Consider the following 27,368-nt stretch of genomic DNA (forward strand, 5'->3'; position numbering starts at 1 on the left):
TATTGATTTGTTTGTTTTTAACAGCTTGAATTCAGGGGAGTCCTAGGAGGGCTGGGAACACATGGTGTCCTTCAGTAATGGACCTGTGTTCAGTATCCATGCTAAGCGTTTGCTTTATTCTGCCCCAGCTGTGTGATCCATTGCTGATGTGTTCAAGGCAAAGCTCTGATCCAGAGTGAGAAGCGGCAGAGGGGCTCTCCCTTTGTGGGGAGCGACAGTGAGATGAATAGGAGCTCCGCTGTTCTCCTGCCCTGGTATTCTCTTCCCTTCTCACTCATGCCTGTGAAATACCTCTCTTTCAGGTTGACAGGCTGATGGAATTGCATTTTAAGTATCTGGATGCAGTGCAGGTGGCCGACAAGAAGATTGAAGGGGAAAAGCACGTATGTATCCCTGCCTGTCTCTTGCCAGCTCTTCTTGACTTGCACTCCATTTGGGTCCCTTGTGCACCCGTATCTCCCCACTGGACAGGCCAGGACAAAGGTGCCATCTGCCCTCGTGTGCCAACTAGCATGTCCTCCTGAGCAGGGGATGGTCTGCCAGCGATTATAGCTGCTCTTCTAACAGGAGTGAAGTCCCTGAAGAGGGCGGATGTGTACAGTCGAGCCAGGGCTGACCTGGGAGCCTGGGTGGTTGCACAGGTACCCCTGACAAGAGCTCCTCCTTGAAAACCTGACCAAGGCACAGTGCTGTGACTTGGTACCCCACTGGCAGAGTATGTCTTGGCACACACACTTGGTGGCTTCAGTGGTCATAGGGAGGCACCGGAAGGAAACCGGGAGGTCATCGAATCCAGTTCCTGCACTTGCAGGTGGAACCTGGACACCTAGAGAAGCGGACTCAGAACTCTGAGCCCGGCCCGCACAGCGGGTCACAGTGACTGAGCCGCTCTGTCTGATGCGGTGGTTGCTGGGAGAGATGAAACCTGCTAGCTGTCTTTCTTGTGGGGCCGGACTTACCTCGGATGTTACGCTACCTCCTGTATTTTCACCTCCTTCTATTTTATTCTCTGCCGTCTCTGGCCTCGGTTGCTTTCTCTTCTGTCTCTGTAATCAGGGCAGGTTTTCGTATCTATTGGTTAACATCTGATTTGTATTCTCTTCCCTACAAGACATTCCTCTGTCTTTGGTCAGGTTGCAAAATGATCCTTTTCTTGCTCTTTTCAGAGTCGTTTTCTTTGTGATCTCGGTTTGCTGCATCACTCTCTTTTTTCACTCTTCTTGCCTTAAAGACACACTTGAGGCTTTGGAGCCTCACTGGTGGGAGAGTGCGCCTCCGCAGCCCTCCCTTCTGTGTCGTTGGGGCAAGCCAGCCGTGAGGCAGAGCTGTGTGCACTGGGAATCACACAAGCATCTTCCCTCCAGCTGTGCCTCAGGCCAGGGTGAGCGACTAGGGAAGACAGTGACCTTGTTGTCTGTGTCCTTCTTAGCTACCCATTCCCTTTCACAGAATACACCTTCATTTATAAGTAGCAGAAGACAGTAACCATGTGTATCATTCTTGTGGTTTCCTTGTGCTCTCTAGACCTGGTGAGTCCTCAGATGTTTGTTGATTGATTGGATTGATTGACTGGGCCGGTCTTCTTTTGTATGATGAGACACAAGATAAGTGGCAGAGACTCTGAATTCTGAGTCTGGACTTCAGATACCAGCATATTCTACACACAGTCCTTTCATTCCACACACGTCATCCCCTCTATTTTATTCTTGGCTTAAACTTTCCTCTTCCATCATTTCTTCCCTTTATAGCCGCGTGTACATGGTCGATACTTAGTGATTGTTAAAATGCCAGAGTAATGTATTCTTTTTCTTAGACTGAACAGTAATTAGAAACAGATTGAACTTTCCCTGAATTTTGTAGGGAGACAGCCCCAGGACAACTAGAACTCCAGCTTTGATGGCGTCCCCCAAGTTATCTGCTGAAGGAGATTTTTCAAGGCTGGTAGCAGGAACACCTGAGAGTCCGGGGACTGGGATTTGCGTGCAGGCACCTACCTCAGAATCACCACTTGCCGCACCTTGTCACCACGCCTCATGTAGCTCGGGTTCTTAGCTATAACGTGGCTTCAGCTAAGGGGTCTCTCAAGTTAATGTTTTCATTAACATTAATGAAATGTTAACTTGATGTTTTCCCTCAGGTTCAGGTGCACATACTTTGGTAATTCTGCCATTTTTTGAAAATGGAATAAATGAAAAGCACAATAAGAGGTTGATCAGCTGCTGTCTTCTGTATAGACGAGCTGCAGCCTACTGGAAAGGTGAGCGTAAGGCATAGGGAGCCAGATAAGCCTGGATTTGAACTTGAGCTCTGCTGCTTCCTAGGTCTGAGACCTTGGGCAAATGACTTCCCCCCAGCTTTTTTTTTTGCGGGGGGGCCGGGGGCTGAGCTGTGTCTTCATTGCTGCGCACAGGCTAGTTGTGGTGAGCTGGGGCTGCTCTTCGTTGCAGTGTGAGGCCTTCTCATTGTAGCGGCTTCTCTTGTTGCAGAGCTCGGACTCAAGAGGCTTAGTTGCTCTGCAGCATGTGGGATCTTCCCGAACCAGGTTCAAACCCGTGTCCCCTATGTTGGCAGGCAGCTTCTTAACCACTGGACTTACAGGGAAGTCCCCTCTCTGAGCCTTGATGTTCTCATCTGTAAAATGGACGTAACACCTCCCTTTCAGTGCTATTATGAAGACCAAGCATAATGTGTCAGTACCTTGCTCAGCACTTAGCTGCTGCTGTTACTAGGTTTTCCTCGGTTCCTTTAAAATTCCTGGGTAACTCTTACGTAAGCCAGGCTACCCTGTTCCTAAGAGCATCCTCCTTCCCAGATAACCCAGAAGAAGCTGTCCTAGCAGACCAGAGCATTGGCCCCATCAGGTGCTTTGTCTGAGGTGAAGCTGGAATAAGCTTTGGTTTTTGCTTGTTGTTGTTTTTTCTTTTTTGTTGAGGGGGTATTGTTTTGTTTTTTAAGAGAGACCAGAGTAAGCTGTTGGGCATCAGGGAGCAGCTTGCATGGTGCTGTTCGGAAACTTGGCTTGCTTCCCACAAGATTATCTATTATCAGCATCGAAGAGGGTATGAAATTGATTAGCCCTGACGGAGAGTAATGGCTGCAGCCATTCTCCCCAGCATTCCCAGTGCTTCCGTGTGCCACAGGCGCGGGGCCCTGCCATTCCCTGACAAACATCTGTCTCCTTGATGCCAAGGCCGTTCAGCCGGCACTGGCAAGCATTCCAAGGCTATTAGTGCTCAGCAGCCTCGGTGTTGCTCAGAGAGTCAGGGCGGGCTGGGGGGTGAGAGGTGCGTTTGTGAGCAGCGCGCTCTGCCAGCACTCAAGCTCCTCCTGCCAGATGAAGCTGCCTCCCAGGTATAAAGGGACTTGGAAAAAACAACCTCTCTCCTGTCTCTCCTTCGTGCAGTCTTCTCCCGTAAGTCACAAGCCGTTCATTGCCTCCCTCCACCCTACTCCCTTTAAACTTGAATGTCCTACACCTACTGGGAATTCAGCAAATATTTGTTGACCCGAATTGAATCCTTGTTTCTCTTGAGAACGTTGACTATCAGATCTGTAAGGAATAAATATCTCATATGTTGTGCCAGGCCTGCAACAGAAACACCTTAAATAAATTGACCAAGAGAAGGGGGATCAGGTATTGACAGTCTGAGTGTCTCAGAGCCACTGCTACCCCTGGAGACTTCAGACTGCCATGGGCACTGTGCAGACGTGCACCGATTTACAGTTGACCAAGATTCACCAAAGAGAATCCCATCATGTGGCACGTGTTTCTTAGGCATATGCTTTGTGCAGGCACTATAAGCTTGACACCAGCTTGGGGTGAGCACAGGTTCAAGTGTCGAGGCAAGGGGCCCAGGGAGCACTGCTACTGCTGCTGAGGGCTGGACGAATCCAGGGCGCAGGGGAGCCATCTGCACCCCTAGTCACCCTGAGCAGTTTTGTGGATGAGGCCGAAGCCGAGCTGCACCTCAAAAAGGGACATACAGGGCATTTCCAGGAACAGGAGCAAAGCAGAGGCACTGGGAGGCCAAGTTAAGTTTGGGAGCAACTGTTGTTAAATTATATTCCGAACAAAAGATGGGGGAAGCCAGGCTGCTTCGGGTTCTCTGACTGCAGACACAGAGCCTCACTTCTCCAGCTTTCTTTTCTTCCTTTCTGGTGTTCTGTTTTTTGAGGTGCACATCTCAACCTGTGGGTGTGTGAGGAATTACACATTTCAGAATTCAGTGACATAGATATCACACACGTGAAAGCTGCTTTCACAGGTCCTGGCATGGAGAGTTGCGAGAGAACCTTCCCTTTTTCCTCTGTGAGGACTGTTTCTACCACCAGCCCTCCGCATACGTGTATTTTATTCCTTCCCTTGTGCTGCGTGGTTTTGTGGGATCTCAGACCCACTCCCCACCCCCCACCCAGCCCCACTTCTCCTCCTTCCTCTCCTGCTGCTGTGCCTTAACTTTCTGTCTCATAGTCTTCGCTTCTCCCTTTGTCCTGCCTCTTCTCAAGCTGGTAGCTCCTTCCACCTTCAGGTCTCAGCCTAAATGTCAGCCCCTCAGAGAGCTTTTCAGTGACCCCCCCCACGTGTGAAGCAGCACCCCCCAGCTGCCAGTGCTTCTTCCTGACCTGTAATTACTTTATACATTGTTTACTCTGTCTCTCTGCAACTCTCATCCCTCTTGTTCATCATGTTCTTCGGACCTACTTAGTGATTAGCTTGCGGTAAATGAAAGACATTTAAGTGAGTTAAAATTAATATTTATCTGTGGGTATCAGGAAGATAAGAGAGTCCTGAGTTTCCTACATTATATCTAAACTCTCATTGTTAATCCTAATTTGTATTTTCTCTGAATAGTCCCATCGTCAAAAACATGTTTTCTACAACTGTATACATTCTGTGGCATACCTGTAGCTATATTAAAAACCTATTATTTAGAAGCGCCTGCAGGACAAACTGATAATTGTATTACATACAGACTCAGTTCCAATCACATTACTGCAAGAATCTGTTAACTAGCAAAGACTTCCACGTCTTGGGCAGTTATCCACTGCTTTCTCATATTATATTCAGTGTCCATGAGACTCCAGGGCCACAAAAGTATCTGAATATACCCTGGAGCTTCCTGGTTAACAAGATTTGACCTGAACTTTTAAAGGGCATGTAATTCTTGAGACTCTTGGAGTGAGCAGCAGTTTTCTGTGGTCTGTAAATACCCAGGGTGCTTGTCTCAGCAGATTTCACCTGACTCCCCAAGCAACAAGAAGCCCAGAAAATACCAAGGTCCCTGTTGTTGGGCAGATGTCCTGACTTCTCGTGGGTTTCTTCCGGCTTCTGCTGATTCAATGTACAGGGATGCCAGGCTTCTGCACGTCAGAAATAAGAGATAATTATTTAGGTACTGGCAGAGATTTTAAAAGAGGGAGGAAAGAGCCTTGGAGAGAGGTTTTCCTTTTTTTAGTTCCTAGGAAAATTATTCTCAGCAGGTTTATTCAATAAAGCCTTCTCGCCACATACTTTGCACCGTAATAACTTACAAATTGCATGCTAATTTTTCCACAGTTAAATCATCCAGGCTTTATCCTGGAAAGAGAAAGACGGACTTCTTGTAATGAAACAGTATCCATAGGACTTGATGGCCAAGACAGGCTTTGACGATTTCCTTAGCATTTGACACTCATTGATAGATTTGTACAAAGGAGGTAAAGCGCAGGAGCAGATGAGTGGGGTCCATCATCATAAAGCACACCTACCAAGCTGTGTAGACAGTGGAAGTGTGAGACTGCAGTCAGGTCTTCTGCTAACTGTGCTGGAAGCTCCTGGGCAAGCCAGAAAAAAGGGGAATCCTGCTGAGAGCTTCTCTCAGCTGTTCCTTGAACAGTGGTTCCCAAACTTCTCAGTCTGTGAATTTGGCAGACCATAGCTTACAGCACGCTGTAGAAGCCAGAGCTAGTGGGGAAGGGGATGGGGTAGTGCTTTCCCCTCCCTCCTGCTTCCCTCTTTCCTAGAGGCAGATTTAGCCAAACGCTCACTCCCCTCTCTCTCCTCCCTCCCTTCTTGTCCCCTTCCCAATCACAATCATCCTTTCTACCATTACAGGAGAAGTTGGGGGACTTGAGTCCTGGTCCAACTCCTCTGCCTCTTCCCTTGCAGTGTGGCTTTGAGCACTCTTTTAAAGATTTTTTTTTTTAATGTGGACCATTTTTAAAGTCTTTATTGAATTTGTTACAGTATTGTTTCTGTTTTATGTGTTGGTTTTTTTGGCCCTGAGGCCTGTGGGATCCTAGCTCCCTGACCAGGGATTGAACCCATACCCCCTACACTGGCAAGTGGAGGCTTGACCACAGGACTGCCAGGGAAGTCCCTGGCCCTGAGCACTGTTTTGCTTTTCTCATCCTCTCTGTCCTCCTCTCAGTGGGCTCACAGTCTCTCCCACAACATTTCACAGAAGCCCTGGTTTCCTCGAGGCTGGCTTGGGAGAGGTCTGTGTATGCTCAGTCGTGTCCAACTCTTTGCAACCACATGGACTATAGCCCGCCAGGCTCCTCTGTCCATGGGATTTTCCAGGCAAGAATACTGGAGCAGGTTGCCACTTCCTGTTCCAGGGGATCTTCCCAACCCATTTTTTTTTTTTTTTTTTTTTTTTTTTTTTTTTTTTTTTTTTTTTTTTTTTTTTTTTTTTTTTTTTTTTTAATTTTTATTAGTTGGAGGCTAATTACTTTACATCATTACAGTAGTTTTTGTTATACATTGATATGAATTAGCCATGGATTTACATGTATTCCCCATCCCAGTCCCCCCTCCCACCTCCCTCTCCACCCGATCCCTCTGGGTCTTCCCAGTGCACCAGGCCCGAGCACTTGTCTCATGTACCCAACCTGAGCTGGTTATCCGTTTCACCCTAGATAATACACATGTTTCAATGCTGTTCTCCTGAAACATCCCACCCTTGCCTTCTCCCAGAGTCCACAAGTCTGTTCCATACATCTGAGTCTCTTTTTCTGTTTTGCATATAGAGTTATCGTTACCATCTTTCTAAAGTCCATATATGTGTAACACATAGTCTCTTTTCTCTTTCCAAACTCTGGCCTGATATCCTTGAATTCTTATCAGAACTGCTATCAGTTAGCTGTAAATTCTCAGAAAAAAAATCCCTTTCACTAATTCTCCAGCCCGTTTCCCCTGCTGAAAATGACTTGCAGTCCCTCGTCTCCTTCTCTCACAGTTGCCCTGTTTCAGAAGCTCTTGGAAGAAGATTTTGTTTGCCTGTTGTTTGTGCCTCCTCCTTCTCCACTTACCTGACTCTCCCTTTACTCTGGAAGAAAAAGGGAAATTGGCCTTTTCTCAGTGGCGGGGCAGTTCCTGCCCATGACTACACATAGTTAGCAGTGACCCCCACTGGGGTTCTGAGCCATGTCCCCGCTTATTAAGGAAAGAGGGATTCCTATTGGCTTCATAGCAGCTTCTTTTATGACTGTCTCCTTCCATCAGAGGGGCAGCTGGCCGCCTGTCAGGGGCAGATTAGAAGTGGCATCCACACGCTCATTTGGAGGCTTGCAACTTGCCTGTGGAGAGAGATAGAGGCACCTGGCAAAGTAGAGATTTGGTAGCACTCTGAAGACAGATTAACATTTAAAGTGAGGATGTGGCCAGGGGAGGGGGAACGCACACACAGCCCTGCAGAAATGGCATCTTGATGCCACACGTACCACCTCCTTGTGTGTGTCTTTGGAGATGAATCTGTTTGTTTTAGCAGCCCCCAAACAGGCTTATGCTGCCCTGAATTGCAATCTGTTCTAGTTAATGCGCTATTCACTGAATAACCATCTATTCAGCCCTCTCTTAAGGAAGGAATGAACAAAATAAAACCTCTCGGATTGTCTTTTTTTGTTTTTTTTTTCACTCTCCTGAATTACACGTGGAATTTGCTAGTCTAGCTAGAGACCCCTCCTCGTTTTTTGTCTTTTTTTTAAAGTTTCTTCAATTTATAAGAAAAAGACAAAAGAGCTAAATGACCTTACATTTAATGCTGGTCATTTGCAGTGGTTCCCAGATACGGCATGAAGAAAAACCCCATCTATTTGCTCATAGGCTAATACTGGAAAAGGTCTGTAAAACAAAGACGTTTTGAACTAGGGAAGTGATCACAGGCTTGGAGCCAGACTCATGTGGGTTTTTATCCTGTCTCCGACACTTACTCAGCTCTGAGCTTTGTGACCTTTGGAGAATTCTCCTCTTTAAGCCTCAGTTTCTTATTTGAAAGTGGAAAGAGTTATGGTTCTTATTACTTCTTGGGGTTTAAGGAAAAGCGAGAAATTCAAGAAAGTGCTTAGCACAGTGCCTGATACACAGTGAGGACCCAGGAAATTTTGCTGCTGTTATTATTCCATTTTTCCCACCCATCCTTCCCCACCCACCATATTTATTTATTTGACTGTATCAGGTCTTAGTTGCAGTACATGGGATCTTTGTTGCATCATTCAGAATCTTTTGCTGTGGTGCAGACTCTCTAGCTGTGACGCTGGCTTAGTTCCTCTGTAGCATGTGGGATCTTAGTTCCCTGACCAGGTATTGAACTCACGTCCCCTGCATTGCAAGATGGATTCTTAACCACTGGACCACCAGAAAAGTCCCCTGCCCATCCTTTGTCAGAGTGAAAGGACTAACAGGAAAAGGTCTTAGACTCGGAAATCATATCCCACTAAAGTCTCTAAGCAAAACTCAGTAACAGTTATTTGATGTCTATCTCAGTTTTTCCACCTGTGAAATCTGAAAATGGTATTTCCTGTGCACACACAACACCAGGCATACACAGCAAGTGAGGTTAATGCAGGTCCTCTGCTCTGAAAAGTAAAAAATGCCACACGTGGATGTTGAGTTGCCGTTGAGAAGACGGTCACCTCCCCTCTTCTCAAAGGTGAGAGTTGAATGCATTAGCTTGTGGAAGACATCCTTTAAATCTTAACTCTCCTGTCCTATTTCAAATGCATTTCAACATGTATATAGATTTTCACTTGGAAATTTTGCAAAGTACAATATCTTTACCATACTTAAGGAGGCTACTGGTTTGCGGGAATTTTTCTTTAGTCCCTATTAATTATATTCCCATTTTAAGAGCATTCAATTTACACACTCATATTGTTTTAAAATAGCCTCTCTAATGTAACAGCAAATCCCAGGCTTGTCTCCTTCTTATAGGAAGTTACTTTATTGATGACAGGATAAGCTAATGGTCAGTGCTCACCGCTTGCTGTTGAAGTGACGACTGTTGGAGGCATGTCTCCCAGTGGCTATTCTTACTGTCCGGAGCCCTGTCTGTCAACAGCTCCAGTCTCTCAATGTACCCATATGTGGGCAAAAACCCATTGCTTCTGGCTATTAAGGTGCTTCAGTCCTAGATTTGCCACAGATTATCAAAGCTAAAAGGCACCTTCAAGAAGATCAAATCAGGAAAGGCAAAAGTCAGCCCTCTGCACTCCCCAACCTGAGAACAGTGCCAGGAGATTTCAGTGTTCTTCCCTCACTAAGCTCCAACTTGGCTTCACAATACTTTTTCAATATGGTTCTCTATAACCATTATAGTGGATTAGAGTTGGCACTCAGGAACCTTATTTCCCTCCCTGATCCAGTTCAGGCTTCTGGTTTCCAAGCAAAGAAGCCAAGGCCAAAAAAATATAAATGACTTGCCCACAGACCCTAGTAAGTTAGAGTTGAAATCTGATCCTGTTTGCTTAGTTATTTCAGATGTTTAACTCTTTTCCCTCACACTCAGAAATCCAAAGAACTATATCAGGTCCTTATCACAAAATCAGATTGTTATTTAGTATCTTAGAAACCAAGAAAAGGAGCCAAAAAGTCATTAATCCATTTATAAAAAGTTGGCTCTGTTCACACATAGTAGGACAGGTGTGGATAATAAAGGTGACATGCCATCCTACTTCTTTTTTTAAAAGTCCATAACTTAAGAAAATGTGCCTTAAGTAACTGTTAGCCAAACTTCCTTGTTTTCCATCAGAATAATACATAATCACCTTGCTTTTTTTTTTTTTTTACTTTCCCTTTAAACGTGGAGTACACACTTGTGTTCACCTTCCCTGAATCCACTCAGCAGTAAATATTCCATGCCACAGAGTTGTAACAGGCTAGATTAGGTGCTATCCTGACAGCAGTCACCTTCTCTCCGTGCTGGTTTCTTGATGCTTCTAAAACTGTCAGGGCAGAAACTCCATCTTCGAAGCCAATCTCTGTTTCATCTTTGTGCGTGTTCAGTGCAGTTATGGTGATGCCTCTCCTGGAGATGAACTGCAATCCTGTCTCAGATCTGCATTTGAAAATTTCACTTTCAAATCATGCGGCCTCGTGTCTAAAAGTAGAATGTCGAAGTGAACGTTGTCAGAGTCTTGAAGTTCTGGGGAAGGAGGAAAAAATAGGGTTTGGCAGTGCTCTCTTGGGTCCATCCTTTCCACATGACAACATTTGGGGAAACTGGAAGGTACAGTACGTCTGGTTAAAAGAAGATCAGATTGTGGGGAAGAGTGTGAAAAAGGAAAAACTACCAGGGCATTTCTGACGTAACTGGAGAAATTTAATTTTGCTAAGCTCTGTTCTTAAGCCATTCTACCACTCTAATTTAGTATCTTCCTTTGTTCTCCAAACAGCTCTAAAATCTGTCATGCCTCCGCAGACATGGTAGCATGATGAGAGCACAGACTTGGATTTGAGTCCCCCGTCCTCCTTCCCACTAACCTTAGGGGGGTCTGGCCTGAGTCAGTTTCCTCATTGGAAATGGGGGCGATGATCCCTATTGTTGTCATTGTTCAGCCACTAAGTCATTTCCAACTCTTTGCGTACTGATGGACTGCAGCATGCCAGGCTCCTCTATCTCCCAGAGTTTGCTCAGTCATGTCCATTGAGTTAGTGATGCTATCTAACCATCTCATTCACAGTATTTGTGGGAACTAATGGAGTCAGTGTAGATAAAGCACTTGGCACTATACTAAGCCCTCAACAAACACAAGCTGCTCCTGCAAGGCGGGTAGATGGTGGTGGCAATCAGACTGCTTCACACAATGCCTGGTATTTAGTAATCAGTCAAAAACTATGATGTGCCAGTAGCTAGGATCTACTAAGCAAAGAAACACTCCCTTCTTTCTCTGTTAGTGACAGTGGTATCCCACTGTTGTTCTCTTCCACCCTAGCCAAGCTGACCCATGCTATTGTTGTTCCCTCTGCTTAGAATGTGTTTTCCAGCTTGTCATACTTCTTCAGAATCCAGCTCAAATGTTACATTTCCCTGGAACTCTCCTCGTAACCCAAAGAAAACAAACTTAGCCTCTCCTTCTAGCACTCAGTACAGTCTGCAAGGTCCTAGAAGTTTGTTCATATCTGTTAACCTCATTGGACTTTAATCTCCTTAATTCTGTAGACTGTCTTATTTATCTTTGCTGCCCCCAGCACATCATATAATAGCTGGTCCATAGTTAGTGTTCAGGAACACTGAACTAGTATTCTTTACCAGTGGATGAATGAATATGTTTCTCCCCAAGTTCCCGGGTTTGCACTGAGGGATTGGTCTCTCTTCTCTCCCCTCTCCACCCCACTTCTCTTCTCCATCTGCTCTACTTCTCACATAAGCTAACACTGTACAACCTCCGAGCTGTACACTTTGCCTGCCTCTCAGCACTTGAAGCCGACGTGTCTGTCAGACGGGTTCGCACATCCTCATCCACTTGCCTGCACAGCATAGTCCGCCACTCATCCTGTCTTACTTCTCTGGCCGACAGATTCACAAATGCTTTTCAAGAGTCTGCTTTGCAGAAAGTACTATGCAAGGTGCTTTGTAGGGTACAAGTTTTTAAATATCTCAGGGAAAATTTTATAAGGAATATCACATTTTAGACTTTAAATATCTTATTGATAGAGAATGGGGTGTGGGGAGAGTACCAACATTACAAGTAAATGTGAGGGGGCCAGAAAAGGGAGGGCAGGTCTGTTTATGCTGTGTGTGTGGGGTCGGGGGAAGGCCAATGAGCAGAAAGTATGAACAGCATAATGCATTTTGCATAAGGCTTCAGGGCACAAAAATGCCTTCACTTTATTCTTTTTAATATTTATTTCTCTGGCTGTACCACATCCTAGTTGCAGCACATGGCATCTTTAGTTGCGGCATGCAAATTCTTAGTTGCCATGTGTGGGATCTAGTTCCCTGACCAGGGATCAAATCTGGGCCTCCTGCCTTGGGAACACAGAGTCGTAGCCCCTGGACCACCAGGGAGGTCCCTGCCTTCATTCTTAAGCCATTCGTCCTACTGCGTCTGCCAATCAGAAGCCTCGACTCCTTATCCAAAAGTCACTTCTTCCCAGTGTTTTATAACCAACCCTGATTAGCACCCACCACTTGTAATTACTTTAAACTTGTGGATGCACTGTATCCCTTTACTGTTTGATCATTTTCTGTGTTGCTGTGGTCCTTCCCACTCAGACTGGCAGCTCTTTGGTGACTAAGACCAGCACATCCCCTTACCTTCATTCTTCCTCCTCTTCTGCCTTAACTCAGTGCTTGGAGCAGTTTTCTTGCCACATGGCAGTTAAGCAGGGTCCAGATCTGATACTCCACTTCATGTTGTTCATTTCCACCTCAGAGATTAGTGAGACAGGATTCCTGTCCCTAGGGAGTCCATATTCGAATAACTGGTAATTATGTAATTATGAACAACTTACTTAACCTTGGGTTCTAATTTGTACAATGGGATTAATATCCCTCCCCTGCTCGCTTTAAATTTGGTAATAAGGACCATATATATAATAACGCTTTAAACTCCACTGCATTATAGAAATGTGAAGTATTAGCCGCAAATGCTTTTTGCATGAGTGGAAGTCAAAGAGTAATTTTCCTTCCTGTGCCCCCAGCTGTTGAACACTTAGGAGTTCTGGAGCAGGAAGTTATGATTATGAACAAATGAGAAACTAAAGAGGCCCTTCTATTTTTAAACTCCTTGGACATCAGTCTGGTGCTCCGTGACTACCTCGTGACCATTAACACTATCGCCAGATTACTGAGGAACTTGCTACTACACAAAGCTCTGAATTAGTGGTGGTGCTTTACCAGGCAGCACCGGGCCTGGCAAACCTAGAGCCTTCTTATTGCCTCTCAGACAGAGGCCTTTAGGAACGAGATGAAAAGTAGCTACAGGCAGGCCCCCTGGGCAAATAAAGAAGTGAGTTATCTGCGTCTAAATAGTCTCTGAAGGATGCTGGTTGGGGATTGATGACCACCGTGGTAAGTCCTTCGAGTTTGGGAGAGTGGAAAGCAGGGTCCCCAGGGCTTCCATCAGTGACAGGAGCCTGAATTGTCAGAGGGAGCCATGGCCATAAAACCACTGACAGAATTAAAAAATGGATTGTTGTCATCAGAAGCATGTATTCAAGCACCTGTCTTCTTAGACCAATCTGCTAGTCGTGCAGAACGAGTCCCTCACCCAGTTCTGACTCTGACAGCCTTAAGCAGTTATGTCTCTTTCCTCTCATTCACCGTGTGGATGTTTACTGAGCCAGGGATGTAAAGACAGAATTCAGTCCCCACTTTCACAGAGCTCACAGCCCACCCTCATGAAATAGAGGGAGTTATAGAAACAGGGAACTGATAATAACTGAAATCAGTGTGGATATGATGGGCCAGAAGACGGCGTGCCATGGAGTGGCCTGCAAGGATACTGTCAGGAATTTTGGAAAGGAGGAGTTTTGTTATCCTTAAATGATCAGGGAAGGTTCTGTAGGAGAGGTTGCTTTATAGTGTTGGCATGAGAGATATCCCAGAACCCTTAGGAAGCAAGGCAGTAAAGGCCCTGAGATGGGAAGAAGAGCTGTCTTGGCAGAGGTGGTGATAATCCTCTGGATGAGGGGCTTTGGGGTGGAGTGGAATGAAAATATGCTGCAGTGACTGTGATGGTAGTTGCATAACTGACTACACACGAAACTGTTATGTTATACACTTTAAATGGGTGAATACTATAGTACATCAATTGTATCTGGATAAAGCTAGGTTTGTTTTTTAAAGAATCCATTAGACAGAAACAGATATGGGGAGAGCAAGTCTGAAGGTCTGGGGTTACAAAACTTTAGGAAAGAGACTCCCTAAAGAGGAAAGAGATTAGGTCTTTGACCTTGGGGAAGTATTGAACTCGTGGAATGAAACGGAAAGGTTGGCATTTTGTATCTAACGAAATATAAGCCGAAAGGGACACATAGAATGTGTACCTGCGCCATCACGAGGGCACCAAAACGGAATTGTAGAGAAAGCGGACCTCTCCTCCCTAGGTTAATTTGATTTGGAAGAAAAAGAGTTAAGTCTATCTTGTAGAGAGGTTACTGATGGAGGTGGGAACCGAAGAGTAAAGAATGAGTAGAAGCAGATAAATAGATACATGTCCCCATCAGCTTATTTTTTCAGGTTGAATGTGTGGATGAGATCATTTTGGCCTTGAGTCATTGTATAGAGGAAAAAATGGACTTTAGTCTTGACTCCATGAGCCTCTAGTCCATTAACAATGAGAACATAAGATAACTTTAGAATAATGAGACAAGCAGGAGGCAAATGAAGGCAGAGTGGTTTTCTTTTGTTGTAGTTGTCATTACTATTCTTTTGTGAATCGTGGGAGAACTAGAAACCTATTCTTTCCTCCTCCACTCACTGTCTGACTTTTGTTCCCCAATGTTCACTCTTTTCTAGGACATGGTCCGGCGTGGAGAGATCATAGACAATGACATCGAGGATGAGTTCTACCTCCGGCGCTTGGATGCCGGGCTGTTTGTCCTCCAGCACATCTGCTACATCATGGCAGAGATCTGTAATGCCAATGTGCCCCAGGTAGGAGGGGCTTCCCTGGGTGGGCCCGTCCATCCCTGCCTCCTTGCCTGCCACCGGCTTAGAGAGAGTCTCTCAAAGAAGGAAGTGGATCACACACTCCTTGAATTCCCTTCACTCTACGTGGGCCCTCTTTCTCAGGGATGGGGGTGAGGTGAATATTTCCAATGTGATGTCTTCTGATGTCTACCAAGACAAATGATGCTCTTTCTTTCTCTGTCCACTCTTCCTTTTCCTTATTAGATTCGCCAGAGGGTTCACCAGATCCTGAATATGCGTGGAAGCTCCATCAAAATCGTCAGGCACATCATCAAGGGTGAGTTGGATGTTGCTTGTGTCTGGGGCTCCAGGGAATTAATTAGATGATGCTTTCTTTCCATCTCTGTCTGTATGCCTGGAATTTTGTGCAGCATTGTCTGCACTGCAGGCTTAAGTGTATTGTCCAGTTCAGTCTGTGTCCAGGTCATCCTGTCAGAATACCAAAGACTAACTTAGTTAATCTCTGCCTCTGATCCTCCACTTCCAGAATTTTAAAAACACAAAAAAGAAGCACTAGGGATTGGAAATGTAAAAACATACACACACACACACGCACAAAACAAACAAAAAAATCCAGGTCCAAACTTCATGTAGTGAAAGGAAATTGCTTTCTTAGGGGGAAAAAAGAGGAAACGAGCTAATAAGAACTACCTGGAATTAAGGCAGAAGGAAGTGAGTTTGAGGCAGAGTAGTGTCGGAGAAAAAGCATGCCTGCTTTCCAGTGCCAACTCTGCCTTCCCCCAGCTTTGTGAGCAAGATCTAGGAGAAATTTGGAAAAGTTCGTGAGATGCTACATGACAGCATCCAGGAACTGGATGCTAGTGGCCAGCACACAGGAAGTGCTCGGGTGAATTTCCTTCACGTTCCCCAGCGGGTCCCTCAAGCACTGTTGCCTCTTTGGCTGGACCTGACTCCACTGGAGCCGCTCCCAGGAGACCTCTGGTTGGCAAGCACGCTCTCAGTCAGCGTTGTGATGCAGTGCCTGCCCGTAGACCACTTAGCACAGACCAGCACAGATGGCAGCAGGAGGCACATGCTGGACGTTACTGATAACACTGGAGTTCAGCGTCATGGTGGACGGTACCGCAGGCACATCGGGTCTCTCTCTGACCCTCATTCTGCCCACTCCTTAGCTGAGGAATTAGGCTAGATTTACTTGAAGGGCATGTGGGTAAGTGGCTTATAACTCCCATTACAGGTGGGAGATGAAATGTGGAGATAAATGATATAAAGTAAGGAGACGTTAAGAGCCCTGGGTTCCGGGATCTGGCTCCTGGAAGTGAATCCTGAGCCTGATGTTTACGGTGCTACCTCAGGCAAGATATCCAGTTGCTCAGAGACCTCCTAGAATAGGTAAAAGGATTAAATGAGATGATATATGGAAAGCATCTCCAGTTCATAAGTTCTTGGTAAATGCTAGCTGGGTATTTGCTGTTTGCTTGGTAAATGGTATTGTGAGAATTATGAAATGTGATGATAACTATCGTCAGCAGTGTTACAAGTGAGGCACGGCTAATATCCCATGGGAAGCTGTGTGGGAGTGGGAACATTGAGCTGGGTCTTAGACATTCCAAAACAAAGGAACCGTGTGGGTAAAAACCTAGGACTGGAAGCCACATGATCATCACCGCCCTCCCTGGCAGGTGGGGGTGGTAAATCTTGTGCCCATTTTGGAGATGGAGCCTATGAGGCATTGGAATTTATTGCCTTCCCCCTGAGAAAGAGGAAAGGGGGAACCGTTCATGAGCCTCACCTGGCATCTCCCGTAGTGGCCTCCTAGGTGCTCCCTTCTCCCCCTCAGTGTCACAGCCACGTGAGTCACTGCTCCGGGTGTCACGCTGCCTCCTCCCTCAGGCGCAGCTGCGGTGATGTGCAAGCCCAGCCTCTAAAGGCTGGATGCCCACGCATTCAGTTAGAACTTTTTATGACTCTCAGCTCCGAGGTCTTGCACTTAGGCTTCTCCCTGCACCGCCATCCGCATGATCGAAACAATGATCTTCTGAGAAAGGAAGAGTGTTTTTAACACCTCGTAGGGGGATGCTTTTCTTCCTGACATCCTAATATGTGTACCTGAGGTTATTCAGGATTTTCAGTTGTTGCGAGCCAGCCTCAGTGACCCTCAGAGCCCGGTTTATTCCCTGAGTGCCTGTTAAAGTGCTGGGTGGGTACTGGGTGCTGAGTACACATTTGTTGATTGGCCAGGTGAGCAGATGAATAGCCCAAACAGATGCTGCGTTCGTTCCCACCACTCTTGTTCCTCCCCACAAGTCACTTTCTTTCCCCCACTGTCCAGACTCTCGGGTCCCTCCTTCCAGACCCAGGTTCGGCTCTTCAGCTCTCTCTCCAGCCCTCTTCACAGCCAGTCCCTTAGTAAATCTGCCATTCCTGCCTCCAGCCTCAATCCTGAATCAATCCACTTCTCTCCATCTGTTATTTCCCATCATAGCACCCTGTTTATTTCCTTCCTAGCCCTTATCACAGTCTGTAATTATTTTTATTTATGTCTCTGTTTACTTGTTCTGTGTGTCTCATGCATTAAAATGTAAGCTCCGTGACTCAGGGCCATTGGCTTGATCCCTGTGTGTCCTCAGCACCTAGAGCAATGCCAGGCACATAGTGGACACCCAGGGACTATTTCAAATGTTGTTGAATTAAACCCTACCCTTATGTGAATTTAAATCGGCAAATATTTACTGAGACTCCTCAGGGCTCAGCACAGTGCTAATACTGTACTACTAAGGTGTCACACAGCTCCTGCCCTCATAGAGTTTTTAGTCTTTTGGGGCGACATGGTTTAGTCGCTGAGTCCTGTCTGACTCTGCAGCCCCATGAACCATAGCCCGCCAGGCTCCTCTGTCCATGAGATTATCCGGGCAAGAATGCTGGAGTGGGTTAACATTTCCTTCTCTAGGGGGTCTTCCCAACCCAGGGATCGAACCCACGTCTCCTGTTTGGTAGGCAGATTCTTTACCACTGAGTCAAACAAAATACATGCTTCAACAGCTACTCAGCCAGCATTGCTGGGTGCCAGGCTCTGATTCCAGGACTAGAGAGACAGGGAAGAATCAGCAAGATCCCTGTCCTAAGGGTTCATGGTCTAGGGGGAGAGAGATTGGAAACTAATTATAATGTGATAAGTGCTGCGTTGAAGTTGTGAACAGAGTGTTAAAGGAGTGATAAGAGGCAGTAATGGAGGCACAGGCCACACCCGGGAATCCCAGGGAAGAGAGAGAGGATGCTCTCCGGACTGGGAAGGGTGTCCAGTGGGGGAAGTACATCCCAGGCAGGGGGAGCAGAGGCCTGAGGCAGAACAGGACGTCAGTGGCCTTCATACGGAGTCTCCCTCATCAGGGGAGGCCTCTCAGGGATGCGGGAGGCTGGAGCGTCGGGTGGAGTTGGGAGTGTTTCTGGACAAGGCTCTCGAGATCTGTTGGGTACACTGTGAGTTTGGAGGGACAGGCAGTGCCTACACACCTTTGTTGGCCAGTGGAGAGCAGACATTCTCATTCGGGCAGGAAAGGTGCTAGTTTGGACAACTGGAAGTCTTCACGAGTGAGGTGATATTTAAAGCCAGGGAATCAGATGCCACTGCCCAGATCAAAGATGTCCTCACAGGATGCTGACCACAAAAAAAAAAAAAAAGCATTCTCTCCAGATGGGAGGCTAAGGTTATAATAAAGGGCTCACACTGGCCCCAGGAAGCCCTTCTGTCTGTGGTATTGGGTGACAGAGCTATACCACGGTCCGCCTTTCCTCAGCCTGTGAATACGGTCCAGCAAGCACCCTCCGGACAGTGCTGAGGTTGAGAAGGGGTGAGGCTACCACGGGACTGGGTAGGGGGTGATGGCTGGGCTTCTGCTTCAGGCCCACCTCTTAAAAGTCTTCGCTCCCTCCCCCAGCCTTCGTTCCATCAAAATGCGCAAAAAAACAAAGCCTCATAAAGAAAACCAGCTCGTCAGCCTGTCCTCTTTGATTTTAATTTTGTTTTTCAGTTTGGGTTGCTTCCTTTTTTTTTTTTTAATCATACTAATTAGATGCAAGCTTTTTTCTTTGATTTTATGGCCTACATATTTCCCAAGTTTTGCTGGCAAGATGACAGCTGATGGATCCCTTGGGGTCTCAGGAAAACGCTGATGAGGCAGGCCCAGCAGGGGACTCTTCCCATTTTATTTCTGTCCCCTTTCTCACAGTTTCACTCCCTCCTTTTGTACTGGGGGTGCCAAGAGAGCTGGGAATAATTGATGGCTCATTAAAGTCCCTCGGTCTGCAGGCTGAGTACTCGGTGCTCCTGAAGTCCAGCCTTCCCTGAACAGGTAGCCACTGTGGCCCAAGGCCTGTGGCACCCACCTGGGGGGCAGCGGTCTCCGTACTAGAGAAGGACTTCGTGCTTCACACAGGCAGTGACAGTCGTCCTGCCTTTTATCTTCTGGTGTCTAGGCCGCTCGTGCCACAAAGAAGGAGCTCGGCTAATGCTTACTGGGGGTGCACTTCAGGTTTCTTTGTGTTGTTCCTGAAATCAGGGTCACAGTAGGTAGAGTGGTCACTCCCAAGCACGTCCTCTGTGCCCGGCTTTTAATGTATGTTCTCCGGTTCTCACAAGAGCCCTAAAAGCAGGGTTACAATCTCCATTGTGCCCATAAGGAAGCCAAGACCTGCAGAGGTTAAGCAATGTTACCCAAGTCGCTCTTAATGCAGGAAAACTGGATCCAGACTCAGTCGGTCTTTCCATCTGGCGGAAAGGAAAGGTCTAACTGGGCCAGTTGGCTGATACACTCCTCTAGCATTTCAAGAAAGAATATTCAGGGCAGCCATCTTTTCAGAGCACCCAGTGGCATCACAGGGCCCTCGGTGGGCTCCCAAGGAGACCCTGTCCCCGAGGGATTCAGTCCCATCGCATGGGGAATAAATAACCGCTACACAAAGCAGACTGGAGTCAGTGCTAAGAGATGCAGTGGGAATCAAGAAAGCACAGTTAATTCTGCTGGAGATGGAGAGAGAGCCTGAAGATCCAGAGAGGCTGCAAGAAGAGGTGCTTGTTTTTGTTTTTTAATTGTGGTAAAACATGCACAGGAGTTACCATCTTAACCATCGCAGCCATCACCACCCCCTCTCCACAGAACTTACTTTCATTTCAGCAGACTTGAAAGGCTGTATCCATTAAACCCTTCACTCCCCATTCCCCTCTCCCCTAGCCTCTGGCAACCTCCCTTGCACATTCTGTCCCCATGAGGTTGATAACTAAATAAGAACGTGGCTTCTCGAAACATGTGACAGCTCCACAGGTAGATGCAGGGATACATTGAGTGGCCCCTTGTGGATATGGAATAGGACCTATGACCTGGAAATACTTCTCAGTATAAAGAAGTATACTTCTTTATAAGTATTCTTCTTATGCCGGGGCTTACCACTGAAGCCTCCAGTGAATCTCCTAAATGTTTCATTCACTGATGAAAGTTTGTTAGAAGACCTTATGGTGTTAGGCTGTTTGGCAGAGGAAAGCTTAGAGGATTACTGACTCAAAAAACTCTCACGGGTGGCGAAAAGACGGAGCCAAGACTTCAGAACGCTTTCAGAGGTTGGCTCCTGGCCCTTTGATTTGCTTGTGTTCCTTATGGCTTCAAGTCCTCTCTCAGAAGCTCCTAGACATGTGTTTCCATATTGATTTGGAGCGCTTGGTAACCTGAGCTTGGCCTCTGTGATTTGCAAGCTGCAGAAGCTGCTGGGATTTCTCTTTGATGACATGTTTGTGTGTGTGTGACTTCCACCAGACCTTGGCTGCTGGAGCCTCTAGGATTTAGGGAGGCAGGAAAGGATCCTGAAGAGGGGCCTCTTTAACCTCGGGCAGCTACGTGCCCTCCCCCTAAGCAGCTCCTGCATCTATAAGATGGAGATGGATAACCCACCTCAAAAGTTTGCTATGAGCAAGATCCTCTATGACGCACCTCCCAGAATATTGGAAATAAAAGCAAAAATAAACAAATGGGACCTAATGAAACTTAAAAGCTTTTGCACAACAAAGGAAACTATAAGCAAGGTGAAAAGACAGCCTTCAGAATGGGAGAAAATAATAGCAAATGAAGAAACAGACAAAGGATTAATCTAAAAAATATACAAGCAACTCCTGCAGCTCAATTCCAAAAAAATAAATGACCCAATCAAAAAAATGGGCCAAAGATCTAAACAGACATTTCTGCAAAGAAGACATACAGATAGCTAACAAACACATGAAAAGATGCTTAACATCACTCATTATCAGAGAAATACAAATCAAAACCTCAATGAGGTACCATTACACGCAGTCAAAATGGCTGCTATCCAAAAGTCTACAAGCAATAAATGCTGAAGAGGGTGTGGAGAAAAGGGAACCCTCTTACACTGTTGGTGGGAATGCAAACTAGTACAGCCACTATGGAGAACAGTGTGGAGATTCCTTAAAAAACTGTCAACTGCCATACGACCCAGCAATCCCACTCCTGGGCGTACATACCGAGGAAATCAGATCTGAAAGAGACACGTGCACCCCAATGTTCATCGCAGCACTGTTTATAATAGCCAGGACATGGAAGCAACCTAGATGCACATCAGCAGACGAATGGATGAGGAAGCTGTGGTACATATACACCATGGAATATTACTCAGCCATTAAAAAGAATTCATTTGAATCAGTTCTAATGAGATGGATAAAACTGGAGCCCATTATACAGAGTGAAGTAAGCCAGAAGGATAAACAATACAGTATACTAACACATATATATGGAATTTAGAAATATGGTAACGATAACCCTATATGCAAAACAGAAAAAGAGACACAGATGTATAGAACAGACTTTTGGACTCTATGGGAGAAGGCGAGGGTGGGATGATTTGAGAGAACAGCATTGAAACATGTATATTATCAAGTGTGAAACAGATCGCCAGTCCAGGTTGGATGCATGAGACAAGTGCTCGGGGCTGGTGCACTAGGATGACCCAGAGGGATGGGATGGGGAGGGAGGTGGGAGGGGGTTCAGGATGGGGAACACATGTAAATCCATGACTGATTCATGTCAATGTATGGCAAAAACCACTACAATATTGTAATTAGCCTCCAACTAATAAAAATAATTGGGAAGAAAAAAATAAATAAGAATTCTATACTGAGCACCAAAAAAAAAAAGTTTGCTGTGAGAATTAGATGAGGTTCTGCAGTAAAGTGCTTCCCTGTTGGCACATGATAAATGCCTGATGACGTTAGCTACCTTCACCGGTGTAACTTGCGCCCCAGCTCACTTGGGAAGGGGTAGAACTGAAATGCACAGTCCAGCAGGATTCTGGCTCTCTGTAACTTGGGGTGAGTTAGTAGATAACATTTGTGAGCCTCGGTTTCCTCCTCTGTAAAAAACAAACCAAAAGTGAAGATTGCCCCCAAGGATGGCTGAGATAGAGATGCAGCTGGGGACCCAGAACAGAATACTTGCTCAGTAAATGCAGATTCCTTCCTTCCCTTCCCTGGCCTCATCCTTTCACTGGTGCTGGCAACAGCCTGGACTCAGAGGAAATCAGGAAAGCCCAACCCAGACCTCACTCTTCAAGGCCTGGTGGGGAGGGTGGGGTGGTGGTGCTTTTCCAGGCAGCTGAAATGTCTGTGGGAAAACAGTCCGTGGGGATGTGACCCTGTTAGCATCGTAAGCAAAGGATAAGCTTCCTTCTGTTTCTCCTTAAGTGAGTTTCACTGTCATGATGTCCCTGATGAAACTTACACCCCAACTTGCAGCCCCAGCACAACATTCTCCTCCAGAGAAGTCACGTTAGTCCTTCCGCATCCATCCTTGTTGCTAAGGAATCTCTGTTAGACTTCAAGGGCCTTACTCTCCCAGTTTCTATTTTGTTATTATTTCTGTGTCTTCACTTCACAGAAAACACAAGTGTTTTCTGTGTAAAAATGCTGACGTTCCTCTTCTCCCCACTCACACTTCCTCCTGCACTTTTTCAGAGGTAAGCGTTTAAGGCTAAAGGTCAGGGATCTGAACCAGGCTTGTGAGGGCCGGTCCCAGTCTGGGTCCTGAACAACAGTCCTTCCCCATCTGCTGTCCGGGTGCCCCGCCCTCTCCCTCTTAACATAAACAGAACAGCTCGTATTCCATGTCTGAATAGTAAACCTGCTGTCTAAAGTTTGCTTTAATATTTATGCATTCAGCGCTGCTGCCTGTTTCTGAGCGTCATCAAAGCCTTTATTATAAGAGCATTTGAAAATGCTGGGGAAGGAGAGTAGGGAGTGGATGTATCTCCCCATCTTTCTCACTCTCCAGACCGACTCACTGTTTCCTCCTCCCTCTCCCCCACCCCGAAGTTCTCCCTTCATCTAGCATCTCTTTTCCCCTCCGTTCTCTCCCTTTTTTACACACACAGCAAAGAGAACTCTTTCCCAAGACCTCTGGGAGGGATCTGTTCAATATTTATAGACTGCTGCAGCAGCTATAATAACCAGAGGTAGCCGGCACCACCACGGTTTGCTCCAAATAGGATTCCACTCTGGAAACAAAAGAACGAGTTGGAGTCAGGGGTGGAGGGTGAGACGTGAGGTGCACAGCTGGCACCAGCTGCCAGGGCCAGTGGGAGGGCACTCAGCACTTGTCAGGTCTGTCCCTGGGGCCGGCTCGCTGTGGGGCCCCGGCCGCTCCCCTGTCCCTCCGGGTTGCCGTACATTTCTGAGAGCCCTGCCAGCCCTGACATTTGGTGACCGGGAACAAGGGAGCATGGCCCCAGCCGGCACTCCACGTCTGTTCTGACTGCTGAGGCCCCTTCACCCCGTGACATCCCCTCCAGAGCCTTATCTGTTACAAGGATATTGACGCCAGATGCCCTGCCAGAGCTGGACTCCCTTGGAGAATTTTTCCCCAAAGGATGGGGAACAGGCGGGGTACAGTACTGCCTAGAGGAAAGGATGCCACTTTCGGGACCAGCTCCCCTGCCCCCCAGTGGCTTTGGAGGTGCCCTTTTCACTGCTCACACATGTTCATGGTTTGAATCTCAGCCCCTCTGCCATGCTGCACCTGGGCAGGTAGCTTCAGCTCTCAAACCTCAGTTTCCCCACCTGTAAACAGAGAAGGTGCTCTTTGCCTTGTAGGATTGCTGCAAAGATTCAGTGAGACAACATATATAAATGCCTGGCACATAAACAGTGTTCCTACGTGTGAAGTCCCATTCCACTCTGTGCAGGACAGCCCCTCTTCCTCATTTTACTCCCTTCCTTCACAGCCTGTTTCCAGAGAGCAGGTAATCTGACTGTTTCCTCCCTCTCTGCATGTGGAGCATCCGAGGAGACTTGTCCGTCGATGGGCACTCTGTGTATCATGGTGGCAAGCGTTTTTTTTTACGGCCTTGGTAGCGGCGATCCAGCAAGGGGATTGATACAGACATTGGTGCTCTACTCTGTGCATCCCTGGAAAGCGATAAGGTCCCTCCAGGGAAGCTGGCTTTACTTGCAAAAGCATTGCCCCAAAGGATCAGATTGTGTCTCACTTCCTTCTCTCCTGGGTCTGAGAATCCATTAGGAGAACAAAGTGTTAGTTCAGTCCATTAAGATTCTTGCTTTCAGGCCAGGCCTCTGAGGGTATTAAATGCTATAATGGTCATTTCTGTCTCTCCTGGGGCAGCGACTAGATCATTCACATGTGAGTTAAAAGATACCACTTACATACCAGCCCGGAGCCTTTTCCCACCACCCATTTCCTGTTCTCCCATCACTCCAGCCCTCCCTTTAAGGAGCCTTCATGGAAGGGATCACAGCCATTTGCTGCTGGAGGTGATGGATGGGCCTCACAGGAGAGGATGATTTCCGGGGGGTGGACACACAGCTGGCACATGTCTGAATCCCAGATCGCCTCTTCGGCACTTGTCCAGTCATAAAGAGGACGGAGACGTGCAGAAGTGGCAGGAGCAAGAGACTGCCCCAGCCCGGTGGGTTTGCAGGCTTCACTCCTGTCCCCAAGCCTTTGTCTGATTTAGATCAGCAGATGTTTTATTATGCAGACGCCTCTTGCGAGTTCTATTGTTCAGTCTCTGGCCACCCCAGACACGGGGCTAGGGGCAGATGCGCAGGTACTCATCTTGATTCACTGCTCTGGGAGTTTATTCACAAAACAGCCAGGAGTTGGCTGTCAGCCCGGCTCTGCTGGGAATTTAGCTGAAAGTGAGGCAAAAGCCCCTGCCTTCATGAAGCTGCCAGTCTGGATGTAGAGGGGCAAGTAGAGGATCATCCAGAAGTCAGGCCTGCGATGGAGGCAGAGGCCCGAGGAGGGGAGCGGGAGTCAGAGGTGACTCGGTGGGACTTCAAGGGACGGTGTCCTTTAAGACGGTCCTTGAAGGGGGTGTGAGATTGCAGTTACTGGCCCAAGCAAAGCAGGTTGGAGGAGGGAGCCAGTGTATCTGGAACAAGTGTTATCACTAAGCTCTTTACATGCATTTTCAGAGGGGAGACCATGCAAGGCCCCCTGGGACTGTGAGTCAGGGTCAGGTTTCAAACACGATGTCACAGCATCTCCCAAGGGCAGGGGCAGGGCAGCGCTCAGAGGAGCAGGACCGCAGTCCCCCGGGCTCTGTGCACCTCACGGGAGTCCCCCCAGGAAGCCTGGGGCCCCACTCAGCCCCCAGCCCTGCCCTCCCATCCCGGAGCTCTGCACATCCTGTCTGCGCCATGCCCCACCCCCTCCCACCTCCTAAAACCAGCTGGCCACATACAACCTGGGGGCCGGGACACTTTGGAGAATAAAATGGAGGAGTGTTACGTGTTGTGCCGGGGTAACAGGTAAACTGGACACGTTTACCCACCTTACAACTCTGATGACAGACATCCTGTCGTCAGCATCATGTCCCTCATTCCTATTCTCTTTTGACGTTATTTCCTGTATCTTCCTACTCTGACTGAAACTGTGTCTCCCTGGGATGGGCCCGCTCAAGTGGTACCTGCTTTCTCTCACAGGCTGTCTGCCAGTGATGGGAGAGGGGTCTGCCATGCTCTTCCTGGGCGCCTCTAGACCATTCCTCCTCCCCTTTTCCCAGAAAACACCCATTGGTTTGAATCTCAGCGTCAGTGGACTGTACCCCAGCCCCCGTCCTTGTGGCACATACACCTGTTCCCCTCATTCCTTGGAGGAGTTCGAGCTCACTGTCACCCTCTCCACTATCTCCTCCTCTCCTGTCGTATTTCTTGGTGACTTTAGTATCCATGTCTCTTCCTCTCCCACCCCTGGAGCCACCGTCAGGATACATCTTAAATCTGAAGACTTCTCTCCTCTACCATGACCTTGGGCCAGACCACCATCAAATCACATCTTCGTTCTGCCCTTGGCCCCTTCACAGTATCTTCCTTGCGGCAGCTAGAATGGGCACTGGGGAAAAGACAGATCATGTCATGCCTCTGCTTACAGCTCTCTTGTAACTTCTCATCTCCAGGGAAGTGCCGACAGGGGCTTGTCTGCCCCGTGCCCGCCCCCCTTGCTCCCCTCTCTGTGGGACCAGATCTGCTCCCCACTCAAGCCCCAGCTCTGCTTGCCCCCTGCCGTTCGCTCCCAGATACTCCCCTGCACACCTGCTTCAGCAGTGAAAGTGCCGAGTCCTCACCACTGGACCACCGGGGAGCTCCCGACATCTGCATTTCTAACAAGTTCCTGCATGATGTTGAGAACCAGCGGCTCCGGGGCAGTGCCTGCCCGAATGTGTGTTAAGTGGAGGAAGGCTCGGCCAGGAGAGGAACGCGAGCAGGGGCCGGGGAGTTGGCCCACCACGGGCCTCGAGGGCAGGACCCAAGGGGTTTGGGCACAGCCGCCACGGCGGGTGCCCCTGGAGGCGTTAGAACAGCACACAGCCCCGGGCGCCGGGGTTCAGGGGGAGGCGCGACGTGACCCGGGCACGATGGCCCCCGCTCCCCAGTCTCCCCCTGACCCTGCCTTTGTCTCCCCAGAGTACGCGGAGAACATCGGGGACGGCCGGAGCCCCGAGTTCCGGGAGAGCGAGCAGAAGCGCATCCTGGCCTTGCTGGAGAACTTCTAGGCCGCTCAGCAGCGGGCCCTCCCTGCAGCTCCCCCGGAAGCTCTTTGTGGAGCTCGATGTGACTTTTGGACAAATTAAAGCTAGTTTTGGTATCCCCGGGCTGGTGTTCTTTGTACCGTCTGACCTGTAGCCGACACCTCTCCCCACAGCGCTCACAGGACGCGTCCAAGGAAGCTGGGTGGTGGGCCTCACCCTTCCAGTGAGAAACCAGAGGCTCTGAGAGACCATCAGTGATGAGGTGACCACTCTGCTGCCCTGGGGTCGCGGGGAGGCTGCCCGTCTGCAGCCGGGAAGGTGAAGGCGTGGGCTGGGAACCTCTCTGGGGCTGAGCCTGTGACAGGAGGCACATGGCGCTGCAAGGCTGGCCACAGAGCGTGCGTCCTAAGAGCAGCAGTCTGAACTCAACCACACATCAGGGCCACTCTGGGGGGAGAGGGGACC

General features: G+C 47.9%; 1 protein-coding gene across 1 annotated transcript in view; it reads left to right on the top strand.

The window, feature by feature from the left end:
* CTNNBL1 (catenin beta like 1) overlaps positions 1-27,019 on the top strand; it is a 159,619-nt gene extending 132,600 nt beyond the window's left edge. The window contains exons 13-16 of the mRNA XM_020892118.2: positions 303-383; positions 14,724-14,861; positions 15,102-15,174; positions 26,839-27,019. Coding sequence (XP_020747777.1) covers positions 303-383; positions 14,724-14,861; positions 15,102-15,174; positions 26,839-26,927 — 381 coding nt within the window. The 3' untranslated portion in view covers positions 26,928-27,019. The remainder of the gene's footprint in view (positions 1-302; positions 384-14,723; positions 14,862-15,101; positions 15,175-26,838) is intronic.
* The last annotated feature ends 349 nt before the right edge of the window (positions 27,020-27,368 follow it).

This window comes from Odocoileus virginianus, chromosome 9 (genome assembly GCF_023699985.2).
Source record: "Odocoileus virginianus isolate 20LAN1187 ecotype Illinois chromosome 9, Ovbor_1.2, whole genome shotgun sequence".
Classification (NCBI taxonomy): domain Eukaryota; kingdom Metazoa; phylum Chordata; class Mammalia; order Artiodactyla; family Cervidae; genus Odocoileus; species Odocoileus virginianus.